This window comes from Scleropages formosus, chromosome 22, assembly GCF_900964775.1.
Source record: "Scleropages formosus chromosome 22, fSclFor1.1, whole genome shotgun sequence".
NCBI lineage: Eukaryota > Metazoa > Chordata > Actinopteri > Osteoglossiformes > Osteoglossidae > Scleropages > Scleropages formosus.
In genome coordinates this window covers 21595451-21618051 of record NC_041827.1, presented here as the reverse complement: position 1 = coordinate 21618051, position 22601 = coordinate 21595451, and the positions used below count along the sequence as shown (strand labels likewise).

At 51.6% G+C, this 22601-nt stretch overlaps 1 protein-coding gene across 5 annotated transcripts in view; it reads right to left on the bottom strand.

Moving 5' to 3' along the window:
• adamts9 (ADAM metallopeptidase with thrombospondin type 1 motif, 9) overlaps positions 1 to 22601 on the bottom strand; it is a 54570-nt gene that overhangs the window by 26495 nt on the left and 5474 nt on the right. For 3 of the 5 annotated variants that reach the window (XR_003797237.1, XM_029247853.1, XM_029247854.1), the window contains exons 4-25: positions 21060 to 21346; positions 20486 to 20569; positions 20245 to 20369; positions 19703 to 19743; positions 19487 to 19592; positions 18519 to 18665; positions 18210 to 18351; positions 17789 to 17893; positions 16749 to 16894; positions 15299 to 15480; positions 15076 to 15212; positions 14531 to 14648; positions 14024 to 14119; positions 11884 to 12050; positions 10126 to 10255; positions 9860 to 9986; positions 7190 to 7400; positions 6933 to 7097; positions 5844 to 6005; positions 3753 to 3872; positions 1305 to 1412; positions 472 to 639 (exon numbers count right to left, since the gene is read on the bottom strand). Coding sequence is in view for 4 of the 5 variants with exons in the window: in XM_029247853.1 (XP_029103686.1) it covers positions 472 to 639; positions 1305 to 1412; positions 3753 to 3872; positions 5844 to 6005; positions 6933 to 7097; positions 7190 to 7400; positions 9860 to 9986; positions 10126 to 10255; positions 11884 to 12050; positions 14024 to 14119; positions 14531 to 14648; positions 15076 to 15212; positions 15299 to 15480; positions 16749 to 16894; positions 17789 to 17893; positions 18210 to 18351; positions 18519 to 18665; positions 19487 to 19592; positions 19703 to 19743; positions 20245 to 20369; positions 20486 to 20569; positions 21060 to 21346 (3074 nt within the window). In the remaining variant the exon portion in view is untranslated. The other 2 variants (XM_029247856.1, XM_029247855.1) reach the window with 2 other exon arrangements.

Here is a 22601-nt window from a genome sequence, read left to right as displayed (position 1 = left end):
TCAGAACTTTCTGACCATGGCACGTAAAATCAATTGTATCAGACAGATTTAATTTGCAATGTTGGCAATAAAATGGGCACTGTACCTGAGAAACATTGTAACCTTTGTCCTTACATCCTATGCCTATTATATATAATATATATATACACACACACACACACACACACACACACACACACACACACACGAAATACTGATTTTTTTTTTTTTATTATCGTCTCCGTCCTTCTGCTGCTGTGACCCAACACTGTACCGTTAATAAAAAGATAACCCCTTCTTGCTACGCCCATCTATTTAAGTACTTAAACTTTAAAATAGTTTGAAACTAGTATGGTTCAATCGTTCGAAATTAGCTGAGCGGCAAAGATTTCACCGCGGTAAGTCGGGTCTCGGACAGACATGTTAACGCAGCCCATAAACGCCGAAACATCGCAGCGATGTCAGGAGCCCGGTGGGCGGACGGCAACTTACCAGCGTCCACTCGAGGACCTTCCACTGACCGCAGGCCACCACGGAGCAGACCTCGCGGGCCGGCGGCTTGGGCAGGTGGGAACATGCCGACTCCTCGGCCACGCCCCCCTGGTTGTCCCGGCAACTGACGTAGCGCATTCTCATCCCCTTGCCGCAGGTTGCGCTGCACTGCAAGGCAGGTGCCCGGGGATTAAAGGGTAAACACGGCCGCAGGATGCACGGTTACCCCAAGGTACTCCTTTGTTCACTTTTTCACCATGACGCCTAAAGTTGACGCTGTAGTCCAACAAAAGCTGTTCACATGGCAGTGCTAAGAAGGTGAGGAATTGAGGGTAGAAGAAGGTCGGCACCCCTTCCGTCGATCACGCAAGGGCATAACATTTGGAAACCTTAACGACGACTTCTTTTGTCAACATCCATTACGCCGGATTATAATTATTGCGCAATCCATTGATTATCAATTATCGATCAATGGTTGCTTATCCAATGCGGGGTCTCGGTGGTCCAGAGTCCATCCCAGCAGCACTGGATGGGACTCCAGTCCACCACAGGACAATCACACACACACAGGGGGCAATATAATGTGACCTGTTCATCTGAAGCACATGTGCTTGGACTGGGAGGAAACCCACGTAAACATGAGGAAACACGCAAATTCCATGCACTCTGAGCCACCACTTTTGTTACACACAGTTATAAAAACAAGTGGAAAAACTGACTGGTGTAAGACTGTAATTAAAAAAATAAATAAATCATAATAATGTGACATCGCAGCTGCCAAATGCAAGAAGAGCACAGCACGGCGTTAACTGTGGTCACCTTCACGCGCGTACCTGCGTCCAGGATCCGAACCGCCACTGGGTTTTGTGGCCGGGTGGAGACGATGCTTTCGAGTCCGGCGGCGCGGGATGAGCGTCGGGACACGGGGAAAGTTCGCAGTCCTACAGAGGGCGGACACATGTCAACCGAGCCTCTTCGACTTTTCAAGGACGGACTAAATCGCGCCCAGATGAAGCGGCCCGGAAGTTCCATCCGGGGTGGGGGATGGGGGGGGGGTTGGGGCTCGGCTACGGCAGCCGGTCCTCTTCCCGGCTTCGCGGATGGATGACCGGAATCGCACGGAGGCGATGCGACTCGTTCAGGGTCGCAGAGCTTGGGTACCCTTAAGGAACAGCTGAGAGGGGAATTTAAGTGGGACGCCTCCATTTACCCGCATCTCCGCTCGTCTCTTTACCATCGCGTCTCACCTGCCCTCGTCATTCCAGCACTTTGGTGCAACAGGAATAGACCAGGGAGACCTAAACACTCCAGTGTCCTCCACACCGCATCTCACAACAAAGTACAGATGAAGACACGAGCATTTATTTTTATTCATTCGGCTCCAAAAGTGACTTATCCATTTAGCAGACGCTTTTCTCCGAAGCGACTTCCAACAAACTGTATGTAGTGTTGTCAGGCCACTGGACACTTCATTCACCACGGTGACTTACACTGCTAGATACACTCTTACAGTGGGTCACTCATCCATACATCAGTGGAAAATAACGATGGGTGAACCTGAACTGCATGTCTCTGGAGTGTGGGAGGAAACCAGAGCACTCAGAGGAAACCCACGAAGACACGAGGAGAACATGCAAATTCCACACAGACTGAGCAGGGATCGACCCCGCCCCACCCAGGCGCTGTGAGACAGCGGCGCTACTCGCTGTGCCAACGTGCCGGCCATTTTTTCAGCCGAGTAATTTTTACCGGAGTAATTCGGTAAGTATCTTGATCGAGGGTTCTAGAGCTAGAGGTGGGATTCAAACTTTGCTTCTTCAGCTCCACAGCAGCAGCTATAACCACTACGTCACCTGCTGCCCCTTACGCATGTCATACATATCATTTAATTTAATAAAACCTCACACGATGAACACGCATACAGACACAACCCATGAGTACCAGTAGGATCTCTTTTCAAAACACGTGGAGAGAAGCTGATAAACCTGCGAGGAAGAGCCGGGTCTGCAGCGGGGAGGTTCGAGAGACGCTCACAGTGATGTTGCAGTTGAGGGCTGAGCCCAGACTGACAAATTGTTCAAGTCCCACTTCCTGCGGCAGCTCAGCTTCACGTCGTCCTGAGATGCTCGCAGTTACATTCATTCATTTAGCTGATGCTTTTCTCCAAAGTCATTTAGAGATCAGGGTAAACAAAACTGACAACACTGACAACATGAAGAGCTTTAGACGCAGACATGGGATTATTGACGCACAGCTTGTGTGTCTGACACCACCGTGTTGCTGGTTCACATCCCTCAGGCAGCTGCCTATAGAAGTGACATTCAAATAGCAAATACATAGACAATCGTAGCAGACGCTGTACACGTTCACAGCTGTCAGAAGCTCAGGTGAGAAATGGGTCTGGGAAAGATGGGTTTGAGAACCTTTTTCAATGCCAGGAAGGATTCAGCAGCTCTGAGGGACAGGGGGGAGTTTGTTTCACCGCATAAGGACAAATTCTGAGAACCGGGAGGCTTTTGATTTCGGACCCATTGCGGACGGGACCACCACACGGTTTAGGTGAAGAGCTTTTCAGGGATTTAGACAGAAACCGTAGGTGCTGGAATGGATCCTTTCACGGTCCCTCAAGTACTGAGTTGTTTTACCACTACGCTAACTTTACTATGTTTAGGGTTTTAATGCAGCCTCAGATTCGAGGTTCCTTTTCAGTCCTCTGTTGTACAAGTATTGTAACGTGCATTTTAAATTATGGTGCTATGTATGGAGGTGCGGTGGCGCAGTGGGTTGGACCGGGTCCTGCTCTCCGGTGGGCCTGGGGTTCAAGTCCCGCTTGGGGTGCCTTGCGGCGGACTGGCGTCCCGCCCTGGGGGTGTCCCCTCCCTCTCTGGCCTTACGCCTTGTGTTGCCGGGTTAGGCTCCACAACCCCGTATGGGAAAAGAGGTTCAGAAAGTGCGTGCGTGTGCGCGCGCAATATGTATTTTAAAATTCGGGGGAGGGGTTTGGTCGTGCAGCGGGATCGGCCAGCGCCCACTATGTGACGGGTCGGGGGTTCGAGCCCTGCTTGGGGTGCCTTGCAATGGACTGACACTGTTGGGTAAGGCTGCAGCTCACCACGACCCTGCTCGGGACAAGCGGTTATTGACAGCGTGTGTATTTTCCAATATGTATTTGGTTCGACAGGACGGCGGCAAACGGTACCAGTTTCGGGACGTTTCCTTTCGAACGGGTAAGGGAACGGGACCCCCCCCCCACCCACCCACGTAAAAGATGCGGAGCCTACCTGGGTGTCGGTGGGCCTGGTGGCCGCGTTGCACTCGGTGTCGTCCACGACGGAGCCGTACGATCCCACGACGCATTTCACGGCTCTCATCTGGTACCCCGCGCCGCAGGAAGTGGTGCACTGCAACAAATGGGCACTTTCAAGGCGGAGAAGAGACGGGGGCGCGACACGAGCCACGGTTACCAGAGCGCCCCCCCCCTCCCCTCCCCGCCCGAAGCACGATGCATAAGTAATCCAGGGAGCTGCCGCTGCTTTCTGCGATAACTAAGTACACGCAGCTTCCTTCTGCTTGAGCGACTTGAGTGAAATAAGGTCAGACCTGTATGGCAGCGCTTCAGCTGGAATTGCACATGCTTCATTTAATGCCTTCAAATATACATTTAACATGATTGCCCAAGCCATGGTATGGGAATGCGTAATCTGTGTCACGCTCTCGGACTTAACGCAAGTTTGCCCACAAACGCCGCGCCGGAGATAAAGCGCTCCGTTCTGATCCCATCGCAAACGTTCCCTTTTCAAGCTCCAGCGATTCCTACGGCGCGGCGATGCTTGAGCGGTGTAAAAATGTTTGTACACGAGGCTCTAATGTAAATTCGATGGGAAAGGTTGCCTATAAGAAGGAGGTGCTGGCCTTGATGCCTGTGGAGATGGCGGTAAACCGGAGAGCTAAATAAATAAGGCCGGCAGGCGGCACGGCGCTGTACCACGATTGTACCACGATAAAAAAAAAAAAAAAAAAGTTGCGAAATCGCACACGTTGTTAGAGCTGAGTGTGAAAATCCAGACAGACATTAAAGAACAAGCGTTGAGCTGTGATTGTACCCCACGCATCCATAAGGGAGTTGGGGCCTTGTGCCTGTACACAACTTGGAGGTTCTTTTCCACTTATTTAGCAGACGCTTTTCTCCAAAATGACTCCCAATGAACTCTATGCAGTGTTATCAGCCCACACACCTTATTCACTGTGGTGTCTTACACTGCTAGAGACACTACTTACACTGGGTCACTCATCCATACATCAGTGGAACACACACACACACAATGGGGGAACCTGAACAGCATGTCTTTGGAGTGTGGGAGGAAACCAGAGCACCCAGAGGAAACCCACACAGACACAGGGAGAACATAAAAACTCCACATGGACTGAGTGGGGATCAAACCCACATCCTCTTGCATCACCCAGGCACTGTGAGACAGCAGCACTACTCACTGTGCCATCATGCCACCCTGTTCAGGCCTTCAGATTCATGCTTCAAACATTTATTTATTTAGCTGATACTTTTCTCCGAAGCATCTTGCAGCATTAAGATACCTACAACTACTCATTTACACAGCAGAGCAATTTTTACTAGAGCAATAGAGGGTTAGTACCTTGATCAAGGGAAGTATAGCAAAGGAGTGGGATTTGAACCTGCAATTTCTGAGTCCAAGGGCAGCGACCGTAACCAGCGGCTGCAGCTAACAGCCAAACCCCAGTCCTGCGATGAAGGACACGAGGGACGTTTCCTCAACCGCGTGACAAAGACAGGCAACTGAGTTTTGCGAAAGGCTCCGGAAAAGTGCTCAAGACCCTTATCAGATGATGAGCGCATGGAAGAGAAACCGAAAAAAAAAAAAAAAAAAAAATTTGCAGGGACGGAAATGTTCATCAGATGAGAAGCTACAACCTTGAAGACGACGTCCAGCAATCGGCTACAGTCGTCCTGTTGTAGTTATGCAGCATTACAAGTAATTTGATGCACGTTTATTTGCTCGGCTGATCCTTTTTTTTTTTTTTTTAATCACTCGCATCGTCAAGCTACCTGCACTGATTTACCCATTTATACAGTAGGGTCATTTTGACTGGATCAATTCAGGGTTAGTGTCTTGATCAAAGGCACTACAGCAGCAGCGGCATTTGAACCAACAACCTTCCGAGTACTAGAGTACAGCTCCAACCACAAAGAGACGCCGGATTCACGTTGTTGGATGTTCTGGCTTCTCTCGCCATCATTTCAGTCACCGGTTCACGCAACTCACGGGACCTCACGGGACCCCACGGGACCTCGGAAGGCAGCCCGCGACCAGGACGCGACGGAGACGCCTACTGACCTGCCCCCAAGGTCCGACCTGCCAGGAAGCGCATTCCTGCTGCTGACAGGCCTGCACCGACTCCGGTTTGGAGGAGTCGCAGAACCGGTCGTCCAGCCGATCCTCTCCGAACTGGCACCAGGTCTGCCGGTGCTTGTAGCCCTTTCCGCAGGTCACCAGGCACTGCGAACGCGAGACGCAAAGAGACACGCTACCGTCAACACTGCGTGGAAGGAAGGTCTCGCCTTGAACCGAAGGATCCTGGGAGGGAATGGCCCTTCGCGACATTTTTTCTTCATTGTTAATATTTGTTATTTATTCATTAAGATGGTACTTTTTCCAAAGCAGAACAGTATTTTCTTGAGAGTAAAGAGTAAGGCAGCTATATGCACCTTCAAATTAATTCACAAAGTTCACTGATTCATTTAGCTGAGGCTTTTCTCCAAAGCAACTTACAATATCAATGTTATAACTACTTACCCATTTATACAGCTGAGTAATTTAGGGTACGTACCCCACCAAAGCATATTACGCCCCGAAACGGGAATCGAACTTGCGACCTTCGGGTTCAAAGGTAGGAGCCCTAACCACTACACTACTGGCTGCCCCCTAACAAGTACTTCCCACAATAAATATTCCCATGAAGGTCATAATTTTATTGTTGAAACATAGCACTTTGTCAAGTATGTATTTTATTTTACTACTAAAAAAATACCTAAAATTGTCTTACAGTTTATGTGAAAACAATCTTTACAAGGTTACATAACCAGCTGTACAGTTATTTACCCATTTATACAGCAAGGTATTCTTACTGCGTCCTCTTATTATCGTTAACCTTTACTTTGCTCGCAAGTTTGTTAAAGCCGGTTTACAACGTTAGACTCTCGACTTTACAGTGATTTACCCAGGTATGCAGCAGAGTACTTTTTAAACCTGGTTTGAACCTGGACCCTTCAAGCGCAAGGCAGCAGCTCCAACGGTTCTTCTTGGCAAAGCAGGTGGCAGGAAGCGGCACGTGAAGCGGCACGTCACCCGCCCCTCCCCCACAGGAGACAATCCCAGAATCCTTTGGGGCCCCGACCAGCTCCACGCAGTGACGGCAGCTCCTACCTCAGACCAGTCCCCGCTCTTCCACCGGGGACACTGGAACTCGTTGCAGGGCTGCGCGGTCACCTTCTCCTGCTGGTTGCACTTGCTTTCGTCGCGGCTCGAGTCCCCAGACTTCCCGCACGCCGCCGCCCGCCGCCGCGTCCCGCCGCCACAGCTTTTGGAGCACTGGAGAGGAGACGGGCAACGGAGCATCGTCGCGCGGAGACGCCGGCCTCGGCGTCCCGGGCGCGAAGCCGACGGCCGCCCGGTTCCCTTACCTCGGTCCAGGGGGAGTACTCCCAGCCGCCGGGGCTGCAGTCCCCCACGCAGGGCTCCTTGCTGTCGGGCTTGCGCCGGTTGCCGCAGTAACGGTCGTCCACCTTCTCCGTCTTGCCCTCGGCGCCCACGTGCTTGGCGCAGTAGATCTCCAGGGTGCGGTAACCGGGGCCGCACTGCGCCGTGCATTCGCCCTTCCTCGCGACGTGCCACCTGTCGTGCGGAGACAAAGCCTTCAGCCCGGATCTCATCGACGCCACGAGCGGGACCACGCACTGACGGGGCTGCAGATGTATACGGAAGATGGTCGCAACGTGTCACGATGGGTGGTCGGGGTGAACCGTTTAAGAAATTGCCGGAAGGCGTGCGGACACTCCACCATCGAGCTGATGCTTTTCTCAAGGAACAAAACTTAGAGTAAACCTGCACTGATTCACTCATTTGTGCAGCAGTTTCTAAATATTCATTTTTCTAGCGGAGGGAAGGTAGGTACTTGGATAGACCACGTATTTACAGAGGGAACTCCAGGTGCGGATCATTTCGATTTTGATCGTTAAAATAATTTCCCGGTCAAATACGTAGAAAGAACGGGAACATGTTGCGTGACCCCATCAATGGGCCGTGGGGGTTAAGAGGAATATCGAACGGGACTCGGACTTTTTCGCGGAAAATCGTGATGTTTTCGGGCGGCTCGGCGAAGGTCCTCGGCGGACAAAGGTCCCGAACCCAAACGCTGGGAGTCGTTATGGACGCCTTCTAATTACAAACATATGCCCTTTAATGGCTCGTTTTCAACGCGGCACTAAGTTCGTGTCCATTAACGCTCCTTGTTCGGTTCGGCTCCACGGACAGGAACGTCGAAACGTGAGGTAACTTCCATCCGCAGAGAGACACGGAGCGCCGGAAATAAGCAACTCGACCGCAAATCGTGCCCGAGCCCTTGGGTACGTAACGGCGGGCGATGCCCAGCGCGCTCGAAGGACCGCTACGCTCTCCGCTCCTGCAAACAGCTGATGGAAAGCAGGATTCCGGGCCGTGCTCGACGAGTTTTCTTCACCTTCAGCGGTTCTGCCCGGCTCGATCCTTTCCAAACTTCTCATGCGCGTTTGAGGGGACGCGTCCCGCGGCTCTCAGGAACGCGCGAGTCGTTTTTCTCGTTCCGTCAGCTCCCAGGTAGTCGAGCGCAAACGGTGACATTAAATCCTACGTGGCAGCCTTTGCCTTCCCCCTTTTCTCAAGGGCAGCACGGTGGCACAGCAGGTGCGCCTGGGTGGTGCGAGAGGATGTGGGTTCGATTCCCGCTCGGTCTGCGTGGGGTTTGCATGTTCTCCGTGTCCGTGCGAGTTTCCTCCGGGTGCTCTGGTTTCCTCCCACACTCCAAAGACATGCTGTTCAGGCTCCCCCATAGTGTGTGAGTGACAGAGAGTGTGTTCCACTGATGTGTGGATGAGTGACCCAGTGTAAATAGTGTATCCAGCAGTGTAAGTCACCACGGTGAATAAGGTGTGTGGGCTCATAACACTACATCGAGTTCATTGGAAGTCGCTTCAGCGAAAAGTGTCTGATAAATAAATATTTTGTCAAATAAAAGCAGTGTTAAGGTGCCGTAACGATAAACGCAAATGCACTTTTCTTCAGGCCACGGCACTGAAAACACATTAATTCCTGATGCTGACATTTCCATTACTGACTATAACGGGTATCGTGTCCTTGTCTTCTGAACCCAAGAAACGCCAAAAGTCGTTCATTTTAAGGCCAGACACGTTCGCACGGCGCCGCATCGTAAATCACCGGCCGAGGTGCTTTTCTCCAGCGGTTCACCCGTCAGGCTCACGGTGGCCATTATTAATAGGCTGCGAGGAGTTACCTCCCGCGGGCCGTTAGTCTCCCGCTCAGAGGCGCGATCTGATACTCCAACTTTTTTGTCCTCTTGTCATTTTTCTCACTCTTTCTCTCGTGTGAAACGGCAAGTGTGGTGGGAGAGGTGTGATGCTACAGTTACAATTTTTTATTTAGCTGATGCTTTTCTCCAAAGCGACTTACAGTGTTAAATTACTTACAGTTATTTACCCTTAATACATCACATCGCATCGCATCATTTGAACCGCTCATCCCATACGGGGTCGCGGGGAGCCGGAGCTGAACCCGGCAACACACGGCGCAAGGCTAGAGGGGACGCCAGTCCGTCGCAAGGCGCCCCGAGCGGGACTCGAACCCCAGACCTACCCGAGAACGGGACTCGGCCCGATCCGCCGCGCCACCGCACCCCTCCTACCCTTAATACAGCTGGGTAATTTCACTGGGCCAGCTCAGGGTAAGTACCTTGCTCGAGGGTATTACGGCTGGACGGGAGACGCGATCCTGCGACTTTTGAGTCCGAAGGCAGCAATTCAGACCACTACGCTACCAGCTGTCACGCTTGCAGCGTGCAGCTACTTACCCTGATTTACACGTTTACCGTACCGGTTCAGGGTAAGTACCTTGATCAAGAACACTGCAGCCGGAGGTGGGATTCAACAATGCAACATCTAAGTCCAAAAGCAAGAGCTCTAACCGTGACGCCACCTAGTGCCGCAGCCGCGCTTTACGGTGAGAATGCGACGAGAGCCGAAACGGACGACGCCGCGGAGAGCGGGCGACCCCTCTGCGTGTCGCGTCGGTCGAAACCTCACCTGAGCTCGCACTCGGAGTTACAGGGCTCGGCGACGGCGGCCGGCGGCGGCGACCCGTGACACCGCTGGTCCGAAACCACGACGCGGTCAGACTCCCGGCTGCAGAGGATCTTCCTCTTCCGCTCCCCTGACGGGAAGGAAAGGTCAGAGTTGAGGGCCGGCCGCTCGCCCGGAGGAGCCCCCGTCGGCGACGCCCTCGGCCCGGGGACCGGACTCGGAACGGCGGCGCGCGAGAGGCTTCGCGGCCCGGGGCGCTCGGAGCAAACCTTGGCAGAGGCTGCTGCATTCCTGCCAGGGGCCGTAGGCGTCCCAGAAGAACTGCTGCGGTTTGTCCTCGACGGGGATGTTGTAGGAATACCTGACATCCGGGTTGTACAGGCTGCCCACGGAGAGCACCTGCAGAGGGCAGAGGGCAGAGGGCAGAGCAACGTCTCATCCGTCGCCGCTCGTTTGCGCTGCCGTCGCCTTGTCTGCGCGGAGGGCGAGCGGGCCCCCGGCCGGCCCATTTAACACCCGCGACACGGGATCATTTTCTCCAGTTTCCCGCTCCTCTGTAGGCCACTTCATAAACACACACACGGCAGTCATCGCGTCCCCATCATCAAGTACGTCAGCGACGACCGCGCTTCTTATGCAGCGCATTGCGGTGTTTATTCATCCGTTCAGCTGCTCGCTTTTCTCCTCGTTGCCTTCGTTCTTTTGTATACACAGTGTCTCCTGCAATATATATATAAGATGAACATCTAGGAACGAACATCTCTGTATCCCGCCGTCCGCCCTCCGGGTATCGAAGCCTTCGCTAGAACCCCTCTCGAAAACGCATAACCTTCCCTCGCCGTCTGCCCTCATCCCTCCCGCTGTAATGCTGTTTTTCTTTCTCGAACTAACGAAAAATTTCTACGCGACATACCGTCGCCACGGCAACCGGAGCAGTACATCTCCCATGCGCAGCACCGTTGCTGTGGGTGTAAACGGTTGTTGGGCAACCGTTGTGGGGAGTTATGGTGGATTAATAACTCCTGCCTTGTTATGTCGTTTTGGCCGAGCGCACGCGTACGCGCGTACTGTCGCTGCTGCTGAGACGTGAAAGAACAATAAAGCTCGTCTCAAAAGACATCTTCTCGCAACGCCACAGACGGCACGGTCTGGGTGGGCCGTCACAATATTGCAGGGCAGCTTAAATAAATATGGTAGCGTGTGCTCTTGTACTTTAATTTATTATCATGTGAAGTCATTTACATAATTTTTAGAGACGTTTGTCGAAGTTATTCAGGATTTTCGAGATATGCTGGGAACCAACTATAATTTTCCCCATAAGGACTAGCGGGAATTGGGATCCCGCTTTCCTTATCCACCCCGGTTCCAGGAACGGATTAAGGGCGGAGAGCGGGGTGCACGTATGCGTATGTATAAATAAATTAATTGTATTGCGTTGTCTTGTAGTGTTTTGTATGGTAATTTGTAGCTTTTCCAAACAGTCATTTTAATACAAATGTACAACGTGCCCACAATTGCTGGTGCCTTTTATAAGCTTTACACCTATCGGTAATAACGTTAATTATAATTACTTTTAGTCAAAATTAAAACTTGATTATCCATATAGGACTGGCTTCATTAAAAGGGACAGATGACGAAGAATCCACGTTACGCGGAACCACGCGTAATAGGAGCTGCGCTTGGAAATAGAGGCGCGGTAAAAAAAAAAAACGGCGAAACAAGTAAAGCAGAGTTATTAGACTGTCGCGATTCGGCACGCAACTAGCAAAGGTAAACGAATGAAAAGTTCGGCGCGACACGCGCCTCTAAACTGGACGGCCTTTCGGTCAAAGGCATTTTGCAAAACATTCAGCATAAAAACACTAAATGACCGCAGCTGGACAACGCAGGTAATGGAAGAGCAAACAATACGGGGGCTCTGCTGAAAACAAGTGAATTTATAAGACGACGCAAAAGGCAAAGAAAAACGTCACGACGTCCTCTTTCCGATGAAACGTACTCGCTCGTTCGCCCAAGGAAGGTGTTACCTGGACAACGATCTCCTCCTCTATCTTGTCGGTGCAGTTGATTCTCTCGACGACGTGATCGGAGCCGCTGTACTCTATCACGGCGTTTCCCACTTTGATTTCCCTTTTGAACATGCTGACGACAAAACCTCCGTTGAGCAGGTACTCCCCGCGGCTGTTGGAAATGGCTGAGGGGGCAGAAACAGGAACACTGCTGCAGAAGGGGAAAGAAAACTGGACGGCTCAACCCTCGGAGGTGTCGCCCGGTGCCGATAGGGCCCTTAATCAACGGTCGCCGCGCATCCGAAAGCATCCGAACGTGTTTTTGTTTTTTCTACGGGCGGACTTGGGCAGCAGGTGGCGTAGTGGTTAGAGCAGCCTCCGCGATCTCGAAGGCCCCGGGTTCGAATCGCACCCCTCGCCGTACCGCCCTCGATCGAGGTACGTATCCCGAATCGATGCGGTAAAAATTACCCGGCAGAGCGAACGTGCGAGTCGCTTCGGAGAAAGGAGTAAATCTAAGTTTCATTATTGAATGTGCTAGAAACTAACGCGCCGCACACCAATACAGCGCAGCGGGGAACAATCAATTACATCAGTTATTAAAAAACATCGAACATCAATTACCTGTATTGGATAAGCTAAGTGGTTATATACCTAGCCATCTATATTGTCTACATATGGACACACACGCACACACGGACACCCAGGACGGGACGCCAGTCCGTCGCGAGGCACCCCGAGCGGGACTCGAACCCCAGACCCACCGGAGAACAGGACCTGGTCAAACCCGGCGCGCCACCGCACCCCCCATTTATCATAATATACATCATACTGACTATTCCACCTGGTACACCCATCATGCATTTAATCGAAAACAGAAAGATACATAATCGGCTCATCGGTGTATGTTCATACAACTGCTGTACACTTGAGTAAATCTCAGTAACGTTGCCAATCTAACACTGTAAATCGCCTTGAATTAAGGTGCCCCAAAAATAAAGGTGTGTTATCGCCACGTGGACTGACCCTTCGGGGAAATTACTGGGGGTTCTTGTCGCCCTTGTCGCCCCCCTCCCCCCCTTCCCGTACTTCCTGCCCATACCGTGGGCCTGAGTTTGCACCACCGCAGGGGGCCACCTTCACTTTGACACAGGGGACCGCGCTACTCAAAGACCGGTTCCACGCTGCAAAACAAGGCTGGCAGCGGAGGCCTTTCCGCGGCCTTCCCCATAGAAAAGATGTACCTAATTGGGGTAAAGAAAGCGCACATTCCTGCGAGAGCCTGGAGCTTCCTGTTCATCGTCAGTCTGCTGCACAAGTTCACACTAATGCGATTATGTAGCTAATTTCCTGGGTTACTTTCCTCACCATTTCACACATCACAGTAAAGCGGCCGCAGGCCCCGTCTTTCCCCTCCCCCACCCCGTCTCACGTGTCCCCGCCACTCGCCCGTGCCGCGGGGTGACCCGCGCGTCCCGGGACCCCGCCGACACCGCTCGGAGATGGGAAGCGGGGGGAGGCCTCATTCCCGCTCAGTGTCATTAAACATGTTTGTCTCAAACTCATCCGCGGGCCTCCCCTGGGCTCTGAGCCGGGCCCTCTCTCGATAGAAAAAAGAACCCCCCTCCCACCCACCGCCCTTTTCATTCTTTTTTTTTTAAAAAAGAAAAAAAGAAAAAAAAAAACCCAAGGGTTGTCACAGTCTTGTTAGGCCAAGCATTTTCTTCAGCTCACACAAATCCACCGTGTCCACTTCACGCGCGGCGGCTCCCCGAGTTACGAATGTTTGAGTTCACTTTCCACTTATATTATGTCGTTTAAATGGCTTTTTTTAAAACTTTTGTACTGTCTAAAATCGGACTACTGAGAAGCGAAGGTGACCTGCAGTTCCCCGTCCGGCCTGTAGCGGCCAGCAAAGTGCACAAAAACGGGCTGCAAAACGACCACCTCGATACCACTCCTTTCCGCAGTGTTTACAGCTCATGTCTGGTGTTCCTGATCGTAAGCGATCAATAAAAGATGAGGAACATCACACTTTTTAGCTATATTATTTAACGATATTACAGCGGCATTAATGGCGTCAGAGAGAACCTTCCACCATTTAAAAGACAAGCGCTACCTTGATCTTTACAAGACTTGTGCTCTTTTCGGCTCTTACCGAGGTAGTTGTCGTCCTCCGGTTTCCCTAAGTAGCTGTGTTGTCGCACGTCGATATTTGTAGCACCGCTGGGAATCCGCACAACAACATTATATCCTGCAAAAGGAATTTCACACCTCCGTCACTATCAGCACCGACTGCGATAACATACCGCACCAGTAAAAATATTCCTTGCTGTATAAATGGGTAAATAATTGTAAGTATCTTAATGTAAAAACCCAACGAGTTACATTGGACGAAAGACGAGAGCAAAATGAATCGATGACGACGATGATAATGACCAATAATAATAGTAATAATAATAAAAACCTCAATGGGTACAAACTTTAACAGGCGTCACGTTCTCCTATTGCTTGCATGATTTGCTAACCCTAATTTTTAACACTTTGTGCCCAGTAACAAAACACCCCCCCACCCCCAAGAAGAGGAATCCTTCTAGAGAGACCAGTCGAGTTCTTTAATCGCTTGCTCCGAACACCCTCCGGTGGGTCCCCGGGCCTCGCTCACCGTAGTGAACGATGTTGAATGTGCCCGCGACCGTCTTGCACGAGGAGTTGTCGCCTCCGCACACGCCACATTTATCCCTCCTCGCCTTGGAGTTGAGCACATGGTCGCATCCCGCTTGCTGCAACAAGAGGAAAAAATGTCAAGCGACTCCATGCAGAAAGAGAAGGATATTCAGTGAATACAGGCGTCGCTTCAAGACACCGAGTTCATTCCGTAAATTCGTGAACGGATACAGACGAACGACTCGCCTTTCGGCAAAGCCCCCGGGAACGGCACGTACGGAGCCGGTCAAAAGTTTGAGAACACCTGCCCCACCGCCACTCTCCACCCCACAAGATGTATTCGGAGAACAGGTTCGATCGGGAAATCGTCTCACGTGTCCCCAGCTCTTCTGGATCGGTTCCCAGAGACGCAGGGCACTTGCGTGTCGCTTCGCCTTCGCTCTTTCGGCCAGCGCGTCCCACAAAGGGTGCCTCGGCGTACTCAAACTTTTGACCGGTACCGCAAACGCTCGGGACGGGAGCCGAGCGGAAACGGTCGCTCACCCTGCAGAGGCCCTGAACGCAAATGTCATTGGTGTCCGGCCCACAGGGCGTCCCGTCAATGACCCTATCCCTGAGTTGATAGTAGGCCGTGCTCCCGGCCACCCTGCAGAACAGCTTGCAGCGGTCCTTCATCAAGACTGGGGGGACAGGAAGGAGAGGGTGAGCGGCGGTACGCGGCGGCGGCCGAACGGACCTCGGCGGGGTGCTCGGCCCGGCGCCTTACTTCCGCTGTACTTGGGGACCCAGCGCACGTTGGGAGGTAGACCGTTGATGTTGAAGTGCCTGCCGTCGAAGGCGCTGCACTGCTCCTCCCTGAAGTCCTTCTTCTGCTTGGAGCAGGGCTCCGAGTTGCACGAGCGGAACCTCATCCTGCGGCCCACGCAGTACTTGCCGCCGTTCCGGGGCCTGGGGCGACACACATGCCTTGAGCGCTCCGCACATCCCTCACGGGGAGAAACGCGCTCCCCGAAGTCACGCTCTATGCCATTAAATTTGTTTCTTTGTTTATTTATTAAATGGATGCTTTTCCCCAACGTGACGTGCTGGGCTGCGCTCCGAGCTTCTCGCGGTTATTCACCCATTTATACAGCGGGGCCATTTTTCATTTTAATTCCCCGCCGCCTTTCCGAGCTGAAAGAGCATCCAAATTCGAATATTTACACTTGCTGATTTAGCAGACGCTTTTCTCAAAAGCAACTTTAAATCTTATTTTTGCATATATATAGCGCCATAAAGTTATTGAGCTGGGAAATTTGCTCTGTGCTCGGAAAAACGAAGCACGTAAATGAGCTCACGGGAACGGTTTAATTTTTCATCGCACGGATGCGTTTCGGCCGGATGCCTTCATCAGCGTCGCTCCCATTTTTCCCAATTAAATTTTTTCCTTGTATATAGCAGCGGGCTGCGAGCACCCAACCCCTTAACTTGTTCTTTAACCCGTTTCAGCTTTTCTTCTGTTCTTTCGGAAATAACACCTCCCGATGTATCAGCTCGGGTTAGCGCCTTGTTCAAGGTTACTATGGCAGGAGCGGGGGTTCAAGCCTTGGACCTTTGACAGGAAGGTGATGGCTCTAACCTCTATGCCGCCTGCCCTGTTGATATTAAGCAGTTCCTTTGCGAATCCATTTTCCCACTCATGTTCGGGCCATGCGGGGGGTGCGGTGGCACAGTGGGTTGGACCGGGTCCTGCTCTCCGGTGGGTCTGGGGTTCGAGTCCCGCTTGGGGTGCCTTGCGATGGACTGGCGTCCCGTCCCGGGTGTGTCCCCTACGCCCTGAGTTGCTGGGTAGGCTCTGGTTCCCCGCAACCCCGTATGGGACAAGCAGTTCAGAAAATGTGTGTGTGTGTGTGTGTGTGTGTGTTTAGGCCATAACCGCTGTCTGTCTACACAGCAGAGTCACTTTTATTGTATTTTATATTGTAAGTACCTTTAGCAAGCGTATGGATGCAGGAGTGGGGATATGAATCCATGTCCTTCTGTTTGGAAAGGGAATGCTTTATCCACTACGCTACTTGCCATCCCGTACCCAGCCACCCCCACATTATAAGGGACCCCGGTACATTAGATCACTCTGGAATTACGGGAAAAAGGCATCTGGGGGCTTTTAAGGTATCGTGTTTATCGAGGAACGCCGGGAAGGACGCGGCGAAGTCCGACTGCAAAGGCCTCCTTACACGGGTCGGTTGCAGTCGCGCACGGCAATCTTGATGCCCCCGCCACAGGTCCGTGAGCACATTCCAAAGGGGCTCCACACGCCCCAGGCGCCCTCCACCGGGGTGGGATCGTGCTCCTTCAGGACACACACGCCGTGTTTGCAGTGCTGCGGGGACAACCGAAACCGGAAGAGGCGTTAAGCGCTGGAAACGTTTCTCCAGACATCGCTCTCCGCGCACAGCTCTTTAACATCGCCTCGAGCTCAAGCCCGAGTGGAGGATGACAGGAGAGAGAGAGAGAGAGAGAGAGAGAGAGAGAGAGAGAAGAGCTCCCCTCCGAGTTCGAGTGCGATCGACACGGAGAGCAGAGCCGTTGCAGCGGACACCCCGTGCGTGGAGCGAGTCATCGAGTCGCAAAAATGCAGCAGCGCGGCGCCGCGGAGCTCAGAGAGGTGGCAGGAAGCGGCACAGCAAGGCGCCTAATGACAAGTAATTTTCGCTCGAAAGCACGAGTTTTTAATAAATATTTTAAAGAAATTTTTACTGTATCAGTTCAAGTTAAGTACATTGATCCTAGACACCACAGCAGGAGGTCGGAGCTGAACCCATGTCTGATTGCTAGGCGACAGTTTAAAGCGCTACACCACTGGGCACAGTACAGCATCAGGTTCGCCCTACGCCACTCTGCTCTGCCAACATGCATCAGTGGCGAAGCAATTTTTCTTCATTTACACAGCTGACACGTTCCAGTGACGGCTTTTGACCTTTATTTTGTGGGTCATAATTTTCACGTCGATATTTTTTTTATTCGGTTGGGTAATTTTTAGTCTCAGTTCAGGGTTACTACCTTTCTCAAGGGTACTACAACAGGAGCAGGGACTGGCTCCCTAGATGCCAACCTTTAGATTCCAACCCCACGTGCTTTGTACTCGAGCGCTGCGCTGCGAGCCTCGTCGCCCTGTTACGTGCACATACGGTACGCCAGTGTTACCGGGTACGTAACGCTGCCCAAACGAGTGCGGTGCTGTGATTCGGTAGCCTGCCCGGCGCCTCAGACTTGCCTTTCCCTGGAAGCACTCGGTCCCGTCTGCCCAGGGCATGTGTTGGGTCCGGCAGCCCTTCTGCGCGCCGTCAGGGCTCGTGCACCACAGCCGTCGGCACTGCGTCTGGACAGCATCAAAAGCGCGCCGTTATCCGGACGCCCCGATCGTTAACGGCCGCCAACTATATATGCCCACGCCGTTCGAACATCTACATCTCACGGGAGAAGGGCATCAGAGTGGAGTGGCTACCGCAGACATTGCAGAAAAAAAAATTACATAAACTGAGATTCCTAAAGCAAATGCGATTTTCTACCCCTCCGATTTGTACAGCCACACGTCCATTAATAATGTAGATCTCATGGTGTTCCGTTACGTCGGCCTTTTCACCCCCCCAACGCGAACACATTCGACATCAGGAGCGCACGGAGAATTCTCTTACCATATATGGGCACACCTGCATTCCGGGCCCAAATATCAATTCACACTGTTTATTAACGCCGTATATCCGTCCGGGGAGCTGCTGGGGCAGACTGTAGGGCCTAGATACGGGCTCATCGACCAAGCACTCGCCGTAGCCCGTGCTATCGAGAAATAAAAAAGAAGACTTAAAGAAAAAACAAACAGAAACAGACGAAGAAACACATTCGGTACGGGGGGCGGGGATCACGAAACAGCTCCCGCAACGCCGAGGTCGGCCCAACGACACGGCTCCTCTCTTGGTCCAGCGCCGGAGCGGCGAGCTACGTACTCGAGGAACTCCGTGATGTATTTCCTGCTGCACTTGGACCACATCCAAGGGTTCGTGTAGTAGTTGAGGGTCGGCGCCATCACGTGCTGTTGGTTCTTCACGCCGTCCTCCTTGCATTTGTTACTGTCGTCGTGGGGCATGTTGAACCTGTTGGGGAGAGACAACGCAGCGGTTTCGCCCAGATTTTCCCTCTCGTTCCCGCGGCGCAATAACGTCAAGTCCTCATCGCATTTATTAAGGGTCCGGATCAGGAATAAGGCACAAAGACACGTTTCGCAATGTAAGAGCAGAGGCAATGGGTGGGGTGGTGGTTATAGGTGCTGCCTCGCCCTTAAGAAACCCAGGTTCAAATCCTGCTCCCATCCGTTGCACCCTCGATCAAAGTCCTTGCCGTAAATTTCTCCGGTAAAAATTGCCTGGCTGTATAAATCGGCGCATTTTCGTTCATTAGAAGCTGATTTGATGAAAAGCTTCGACTAAAGAAATAAGCCGTATAAATAAAAGCAGACAAAGAAGGAACGGCATGAAGCAGCCAAGAAAACCCCTCAACCAAAGAGACCGAATGGGCAGGAGTGGTAAAAATCCACTGTACCATCAAGGAAGGTTTATCCTGCTGGTGCGACACCTTTGGAAAAAAAAAAAAAAAAAGGGAGGGGAGGGGGGGTCTTGGGTTTTCGGAGAACAGCGTATGGCAGAGCGTGAAGGTTAGCGGATGTATACATACATACTTCCTATACTGTACAATACTATACTATATACTCAGTAGTACAGTATAGTACAGTGCTACAGTGTGTGTCGATACATATACACATATATGTACGCTGTATATTAATAATTCGATGTGGAAATGTCATTTTTACAAACTCCAGTACGAGGGGCGGTAACCCCGTAAACTAAGTCCAGCACAATTCGGTATGGCTGAGTGTTTGCGTCGCCACGGCGACGAGAGAGCAGGCCGCCGTACTTACACGTGACCCAGCTCGTGCGCGATGGTGAACGCCGTGCTCAGCCCGTTGTCCTCGCTGATGCTGCAGCTCCTGTAGGGGTCACACACCGTGCCCAACTCTGCCAGGCCTGTGGTTCAACATCATCACCATCATAATTTGCAGTACTTATCAGTAATTCTAATATTACCAATTACTAACATTAATTAATATTGTACAATTTTTAAGAGAAGCCCTTACCCAGCGTATCACATTTATCTCGCGCCCGGCAGATATCCTGCCTGTAACAAAGAAGAAGTGAAGAGCTCTAGCCAGACCAGCTCATTCATTATGCAAGCTCCGCCTCCAAAAAAAATCAGCCAATCACAACAGCTGCATATCTCTACCCATGTAAAAGTGGATAAAGCTCAGTCCCACAATTTCCTCCACGTGTCTTCTTATAGCGACAACTTCTCTGTAAAAAGCTTTGCAGAGGAAGGTAGGTGGTTCTGGGATCGTCCTTTTCACTGGATGTTTAACTAAACAAAGGCATCTTTTGCACTGCAGCAGGTGGTAAAGCGGTTAAGGACCTGCGATCAATCAGGCTATAAATAAATGCCAAAGGGGATAGTGTTGTCATAGAGTTAAAGAGGATTCCTAACCCAGGTTGTCTTGGGTAAATATTCATCAGTCCAGATGGGTGTAATTACAGACCCCGTGTGTAGTGTGAGACAGATTGCTGAGCGCTCAGCAAATAAACAACGCGGCGCGATGAAACGACGTGCACGAGAACAACGGTTTACCTTGTGATGAGGATGGCGGTGTCGTGGTGCGAGTGGTGGTTATCATCCGGATGGTTCTGGGTTTGCTGCCATATGCAGAAGTTCTTTAAAGTGGTCTGTGCATTGAAGGAGATAATTGGACCGTCCTGCCGAAAGAGATAAATCATCTTTGTTCTTTAATTCGCCCGGTTCTACAGCCACAGATGTGGGCGCTTTAAATCGAAAAAGGGAAAAGTATGCAGTCAAAGCACCGCAGGCTCACCAGTTCATTATTGATTATAACTAACTTCACAATGACGATATTTATTAGGTTTCCGATGCTCGGATCTTTATAGATGGAAGAAACCTGAAAAACAAGGGAGAAATAATTATTGCTTTGTCAGCTGCTTTGACAGCCGTTTATTTCCACGTCAAAAAAATACTGAACAAGATACCGAGGAGCTGGTGGCGTAATGAAGTCTCCACGTATCCTTGAAAGGTGTCATTTTTACACCATTTTGCGCAAAAAAAGGAAGCAATTTATCCAGTTGGTTGCTATCGAGAAAGGAGCGTTCGATGAGCGAAGACAGCTGCCTTTGCCAGAATTCGAAATATATGTCAACGGACCCCCCACGTAGCCAGTTTTTTAAAAAAAAAAAGAAAAAAAAAAAAAAAGAAAAAAAAAAATTTCTTTTAAAAAAGTGGACCGCTGATCTAGCAGGCCTGCGGTCCTTTTTTCCACATCCATCACCGTTACAGAGGACAGGCCACTTTTACCGTGGGCAGTAACTCACGTGTGAACGTGGCATTTTGCGGTTCCGCTGCCCGGCTGTCCTCGGACGACCCCAAGGACTTACTATGGACATCAGTGTGAGGATGTAGTGCTGCAGGTTGCTGCCGTGGTGCTCGACCATCTTGCTGTCGGCCACCACCATGACCTCAACGTAGCGCGGGTAGGACACGAAGCGTTTTGATCTCCTGTGAGGTCCCGAGTCTCCGGTTCCATTAGCTGCTGTTTGCTTGTTTTCCGTCTCGTCGAAAGGTCGCGCGGAGAAACTCGCGCTTAAACGGTCCAGATCGGCCAGCATGTTCCCCGGCCGCCTCCTCGCCTTGTTGCGGTGCCTTCTGTGACTCTGTTTATGTCCTAAAACCAATTAGAAGAACAACAAATAAAGTCCTGGACAACTGCGGCTGGAGGAGGGGGCATCCGGTTTTTAGAGCAGAAATGGGCAAATACAATAGACGGGCGCAGCACAGCGGGTAGCACCGGTGGCTCGCAGCTCATGCGCTGTGGGTTCGGACGTGGGTTCGAATCCAGCTCGGTGCGTGTGGAGTTTGCATGACCCACCCACGTTCACATGGGTTTCCTCCGGGTACTCTGGTTTCCTCCCACAATCTAACCATGCGTTTCAGGTGAATCGGTGACCGTAAATGACCAGTTGCGTGCGGCTCAATAAGTCCGATTACCCCGTGACTGACTGATGTCCCATCCAAGGCGTACCGCACCTGGTGCCTCGCGCCCTGCATCCAGGACAGGCTCGGCATCATCGAGACGCTCCATCGGTACATCGTAACCCGAGCAGGTCCTTACATCTCCTCGCCAATGACGGCGAATGCTAACAAACGCTCTCACGTTACAACATGCAGTTACTGTTATTAATTTTGTAGACACTTTTCTCCAAAGCGACATATAGTACGACTTCAGAGCAAATGAGCACGTCCACAACAGACAAAGAGCGTCGGACACAAACCTCAGACCCGCCACGACGTTTGCTGTGCCGAAGAGAAAAAGTCGGAGCGGATCGGGCTGCGAGGGAAGCCGTTCCTTGCAAATGACTTCGTTCCAGGGTTCGGGTGGGGGTGGGGGTGGGGGAAACGGGGTTCAACTTAGGTGAGCTCGGCACTCCGCCACGAGCCAAGATGCAGCAAAGCGCGCTCTCCTCCGGCGAGGGCCATACGGACCGGGGGGCTTCAAGCGCGCTCCGAAATTGCAGCTTGACATTCTGATGTCTATCTCGAGGAGACACCAACGCGCCACAATGAAACACTTTTGCCGCACTAGTCTTTCTTTTTTCTTTCTTTCCTTCCTTCCTTTTTCTGGCACAGAGCGGAACTCAATACCTTAACCGCCTGCAACACAACACCGGCCGTACAGAAATGACTTGGTCCTTCCTAGACAAGAGTAAGGCTGTTCTCCCCACAGCTAATGACTGAAACCCAAACTGGTCCCCAGCCAACAGAATTAACCCTTCGAAAGACCATTATAGACGAGCGCCCGTCTCCAACGCACATCATTTAAAGCCAAATTCGGAAGGGGACTTTCCTGTTCAAGGCTAGTTTAGCGAAACAAAATATTTTCTTTACAGAGTATTTAGCGCAGGCAGATATGAGAAACAGAA